Genomic DNA, 6297 nt, shown 5'->3' on the forward strand with positions numbered 1-6297 from the left:
GGGGGGATAGGGAGCAAGGGAGGAAGAGGATAAGAAGGAGACGAAGAAAAAGAGGAGAGAGAAGGAAGAGGAGAAAAAAGAAGCGAAGGAAAGGAAGAAGAAGAGGAGAGTCGAGGAGAATGAGAAAAGAAATGGACGGGTAAGGAGAGAGATCGGAGAAGAGGAGGAAGGAAGGAAGAAGAAGCGGACAAAGGTGGAGGGAGTGGATGGAGGAGAGAGAGAGAGGGGAGGAGAGATAGAAGATGAAGAGACGAAGGAAGAGAAGAAGGAGGGAAGAGGAAGGAAGTAGCGGAGAGAAAGACGGAAGGAGAAGAAGAAAGAGAAGAGAGAAGGAAGAGGAGAAAGAAGAAGCGAAGGAGAAGGAAGAGGAAGAGAAGAGTCGAGGAGAATGAGGAAAGAAATGGACGGGTAAGGAGAGAAATCGGCGAAGAAGAGGATGGAAGGAAGAAGGAGCGGACAAAGGTGGATGGAGTGGATGGAGGAGAGAGAGACAGGGGAGGAGAGATGGAGGATGGAGAGACGGGGAAGGAAGAGAGGAGTGAGGAGAAGAGGAAGGAAGTAGCGGGGAGTAAGAAGGAGGGAGGAGACGAGGAGAGCGGAGAGGAAGAGGAGAATGGACAGGGGGTGGAGGGGGGAGGGGGAGGAGTGAAGGAGAAGCTAGTGGTTAAAAGGATAGTAATTTTGAATTCTGATTTTAATTTTGATTTTGATTGTAGGAAGGAGAAAGGAGAGAGGGCTGAAGAGGAGAGGAAGAAAGAGAGAAGGGTGGCACAGGAGGGAGGAGCAGTAAGAGTGGCTGACAGGTAGAGACAGGACAGGGAGGAGAGAGAGCAGAAAATCAGAACGGCGATAAGAGACTGGCTAAGGAGAGAGACCGAGGAAGGAGAAAAGAGAGGGAAGCGGAAGGAAGGAGGAGGAAAGAGAGAGAAGACGGACCGGTGGACGGGAGGAGACAGGAAGGAAAGGCAGGACGGAGAGGGAGAAGGCGGACGGCGGAAACAGGAAACGGAGGGACGAGGGAAGGAATGTGTGATGGAAGAAATGGAGGGAGGTGTAGAGGGAGGGCCGAAAGGGTGGGGGGTAAGAGATTGTAAAGGTCGCATACGGCCAGGTCGCGAGGAGTTGGGGGAAATGAACTGGAAAGGGTTCGGGAACGCTCCCTGAAAAAGCGCCAATATATTGGTGAGATGGACATGTAGAGAGAGGACCAGGAGAGTCGAGAGGTTTGGGAACGTTCCTTAAAAACGCCTTGTAACCCTAAGGGGATTCAATAAATCTATACATACATTGCTACAAAATAATATAAATGAACAGAACATGAAAAAGAACGTAACTTTATATAAATCTCATATTTTATGCAAATTTATACAAAACATAAACTTTATACGAACTTAACTTCATATAAATATATATGCAACATAAACTCAATCTCTTTGTAAATTAACAAAACTTAAAACAGTAAGCTAACCTTATTATAAACTTAATTTTAGCGTAATACTGACCTAAAAATTAAATATTAATTTGTACTAAACTTTATAGTATGTACTCGTATAAACTTTACATACTAATACACTTCAACACTGTTTTGTGCATTGAATTATCACGTCTGGAATTGTACTGAGATCAAAATTAAATAAACACTAAAATAACACTAGAATTACGTCAATAAATCCTGAAAAACAATAATAAAATAAAACTTAATTCTTGTTGTCGAAATTCTGAATGATAGTTAATATCTCAATAAGGCACGATATTCTCTGTTGTACACAGATTCGCTGGAGTAATGCTCTAATAATCCGCATGAAGCTTTCCACCTCCGAGTCTACGTTGGGTGCTTTTTCTTCCTGCTGAGCAGTTAGAACTGATGGTTGAGCAATCATCTGCTGACTAATAGTGACTAATGCTCCCGCCAGTTTATCCAAATTATTCATATCGCTATCATTTTTCATTTTTTTCTTACGAAAGAAATTATCTGGAGATGGTGCCCTAAGGATTGGTCTTTTTGTGGGATTTTCGTGGGAGACATAACTGTCAACACTTGACTCACAATCAGTATCGCTCTCTGAAACACAATATTCCATAAATTAATGCTGACAAACACCTTAGCATGTGAATGCCCAGTAGACACCAAGTAACAGTTACATAACATCAATATTATAATTTCCTACTCAACAATATAAATGTAATATAACATACGTTGTACATTACAGTTATATTGTTGAATAGGAAATTATAACATTAATGTTATGTAACTGTAACTTGATGTTCACTGAGTATATGTAGCCATTTAATACCTGCAATGTTGTCGTATAGAACTTGATTCCATTTTTGCGAATTACATTCTTTAAAACCACCAATCTGATTCATGTCACCGGGTGTCTTATTCCGTTGCAACTGATTGTAAGTGTTATAAGTGGAACTGGAATGCACTTGTGGCGTTGGACTATTATTTGTAGAATTTGAACTGCAGCTGGATTCTGATTGTTGTGACAGACTATTGTTAGATGTAACACCTACTGCATTACGATTGTTATTCAAACTTTTTCTTGGCTTCAATATACTCACTGGCTTAGCAAATGTATTTGACTTTGTTCTGAAAATGACAAAGGTTTATAATAGTTTAAGGTGACTGTTTCAAATTTTTTAATTAGTGCAACTTAAATATATGTACTGGCGTGGTTTTATAACATCACACAAAAAAGTAGCTCATCATAGAGCGGCCAAGTCGGCTGGTAAATGGGCCAGTCTGATCCAGCACCCGATCTAGGTTGAGATTGCTTTACTTTTTTAAAGTGGCGACTAAACATAGTCCGCAGTGTGCGGAATCTTTTCGCTGCAGCAGTCCCTAAATAAATTTATACTGTTTATTATCACTAAAATTAATTTTCAGCATTAAAAATAACAATTTAAGTTGTAAAATTTATATACAAAATTGTTATACTTACCAGTCATTTCATTTGGCAAAAGTGATGCTACGGTATCCCAAGCCATATTTTTATCTATAGCATTACTGTACATCTTTGAACTTTTGTTCCAAAGCCCTGGATTATGTTTTACTAGCCGTATTAATTCAATATCAGTTTCAACCACATCTTCAGATGGAACACTTGCGTCCAAAGAATCATCATCCCAGTCTATTTCACTCATTTTAATATATTTTCTAACCTATCAAGAAACACGACACGAGAAACGATCGAGCTAACGACCAAGCCAAACAGACACCATGACAGTGAAGCTCGATAGTCATTGGCTGTCGCAAATCGCAGAGACGCAAATTTTGGATTTGGTCAAACCTTGCGATTGGCGTTTGCGACTGCATTACGATCGGAAGTAGCGCTGCTTGCGTTCATGCGATTGGTTACTTGCGACTAATGTAGAACGACCTTAACGGGACTCAAAATGGCGACGGATGAATCCGTCGTAAAGCAAGGCCTCGGCTAAATGAGATGAGCCGAATCCCAAGCCAACTAACCTCATCGGTCCTTCTAGCGCTTGCTCTATGAAAAAGCAAGCTCGCAGTATCTCTCAGCGCGTAATAAAGCACCTCTCGCAGAAAATCAGGGGAAAAAGGATTTCACAATCCTATGGGCACGTCCTCTCGGTCGATGAGATCGGGCCCAAGGAGGAAGTCGACGAACTTTCCATCAGGCGCCTCGCAGCCTGACTCTCCTCTCACTGCGCATGATCGCGACAAGCGCCCATTTCGTGCAACGAACCGGTCACCCGTAGCGCCCTCATTCGTGCGTTAGCGGGATGGCGCGAACGGTGTAAGTTCACGGGATCGAAATACATTATTCTTTTTTATACAATGTTCGAAAATAAAAGATTTGTTCCTTCGAAGCTTCGATCCTTCGAAGATTCCTTCGTTCCTTCGAAGTCTTTCGAAGCTTCCCGCACAGAACAAAAACCTCCAATAGATGTTCAATAGACGTCCACCATGGAGATGCAAAACCTCCATTAGACGTCCACGTAAAATCTTACGGATCTCTAATAGACATCCACAGTTCCGCATTTGCTACTTCCATTGGACATCCATTAGCATACTCATAGATGTCATATGGATGTAATAAAGAGTAATTATAGATATTTAAGAAAACTGATTAAATATATAATCTATACTCTTTTAATCTGTTTGACTGCGCTATGTTTTAATATGTTCTGTCTTTTTATTTATTATAATCTTACCGGACCGACTGCGTATATGTTGTTTTAAATTTTAATTTGTATTCCTAGTTTAATAATGTTCTAAATTGTGTTCTTTTTTATTATACTGAAGATGGTCCAATAAGAATGGATACGTTTAATCGACCCTTTCTGGCTATTATATAATATATTTAATAAAATTACAAGATGTAATGTGCGACGTTTCGACCCCCGGTTTCGGGGTCGACCCATTATCCCCCATATTAGCAGACATAGTTTTAGACGATTTAGAGTCCACCTGTCTGAACGCGTTAGATATAGAAATTCCAGTTTTCTACAGATATGTGGACGACATTTTCACTATTGTGCCATCTGACAAAATCAATACCATTTTAGAAACCTTTAACAGCTACCACCCTAAACTTAAATTCACATACGAAATAGAAAAAAATAACACCATTAGCTTCTTAAACGTCAACATTAGTAGATGCAATAAACAATTAATTACGAACTGGTACAGAAAACCTACCTTTTCAGGCCGATATTTAAACTACTTCTCCAACCACCCCCGCCAATATAAAATCAACACGATCACAAGCCTAGTTGACCAAGCTATTTTATTATCCGACAATAGATTCCACGACGCACACCTAACAATAGTTAAGAACATCTTACTCAACAACTGTTTTCCAAACCATCTCATAGACAAACATATAAAAAAAAGACTTAAACAATTACAGCACGACACTAAAGACAATCCTAGCAAATTTGACATAAAAACATGCATTACCATACCGTACATAGAAGGCACGAGTGAAAAGATTAGTCAGACACTACGTAATATAGGTCTAAAACCAATACTCACAGTTCCAAAAAAACTGAACACAATAATAAAAAGGGGAAAGACCCATTATGCAAATCCAAGAGAACAGGAGTTGTCTACAGATAGCACTGCAACAACTGCAACGCATCTTACGTAGGCTAAACAAAAAGACATCTTGAGACCAGAGTCAAGGAACACTTCAATAATATAAAGAAAGACGAAAACAACCAATCTGTCATCAGCAAACATAGAACATCGCTCGGACATGATTTTAATTGGTCTTCCTCAGATATCCTACACAACGAAAGACATACGAGAAAACGAGAGATAGCTGAGATGTTACACATTAAAATGGACCCTAATACAATAAATTTAAAGAAGGACACAGAGAACCTTAACCCGATATACGATTCTATCATTTGTTCTTTAACTTGACATAACTTATTTATTTATTTATTTATCTCCCGTTTGCTCGTTGTCCGACCTAGACATTTTTAACTCCAGTGACAGTCACTCACCGACCATGATAGATATTGGACATAGTTTCTAACACCGTTTTATAACCATGACATGACACAATTAATAGTTAATCTTACAATCAAAAGTGAACCGTTTTTTAAAACTTGACTGTCCAATGACATAGGAATTTTAAGGTAAGCGACTGGTGCTAGGATACACCTACGTTATCCACATATCTTATTGTTCGCGAAATATGATATTTGTCTCCGCTTTATACATTAATTTTTATATTTTTATATTACTTTTATAATTTGTAAGGTTTTATGTTATACATTAATTTACTATATTACGTCTTACACAATATTCCATACAATTATGTCTTAATTTTTTAATTTTATATTTACAATCGCAAAGACACGTAATACAATTTTGTAACTCCAAACGTTTAATTTTAGAATTGTGCTTGAGAAGGACCCAAAACCGGGGGTCGAAACGTCGCACATTACATCTTATAATTTTATTAAATATATTATATAATAGCCAGAAAGGGTCGATTAAACGTATCCATTGTTGTTTATTACTGGCAACCTAAACAAATCTTCAAGTTTGAATGGTCCAATAAGGACCGAAACGTCTATATCCATTTGTGAGCCCTTTATTTCATTTATTTGAAATATATAATATTACATATTTTTAAATATACTTTCAATACATTTGAAAATTATAATTAACATTTATATTAAAATTAAATATTGTTTTGGTAAAAACGTGAACATGTATGTACAAATATATTTATCCATATATTGTCTGTCATAGGTATCCATTAGACATCAGTAGGGTATATAGGGGGATTGTAACCCATGGGGCCCCGA

At 38.3% G+C, this 6297-nt stretch overlaps 1 protein-coding gene across 1 annotated transcript; it reads left to right on the plus strand.

The window, feature by feature from the left end:
* The first annotated feature begins 3215 nt into the window (after positions 1-3215).
* LOC105557488 lies at positions 3216-5921 on the plus strand. Its single transcript, XM_012004734.1, has 2 exons — positions 3216-5619; positions 5881-5921. Exon 1 carries the CDS (start codon positions 4356-4358, stop codon positions 5121-5123), a length of 768 nt encoding a protein of 255 aa, XP_011860124.1. The 5' UTR covers positions 3216-4355; the 3' UTR covers positions 5124-5619; positions 5881-5921.
* Positions 5922-6297: the final 376 nt, after the last annotated feature.

The sequence above is a fragment of the Vollenhovia emeryi genome, unplaced genomic scaffold (assembly GCF_000949405.1).
Source record: "Vollenhovia emeryi isolate VEMERY1.0 unplaced genomic scaffold, V.emery_V1.0 DF939472.1, whole genome shotgun sequence".
NCBI lineage: Eukaryota > Metazoa > Arthropoda > Insecta > Hymenoptera > Formicidae > Vollenhovia > Vollenhovia emeryi.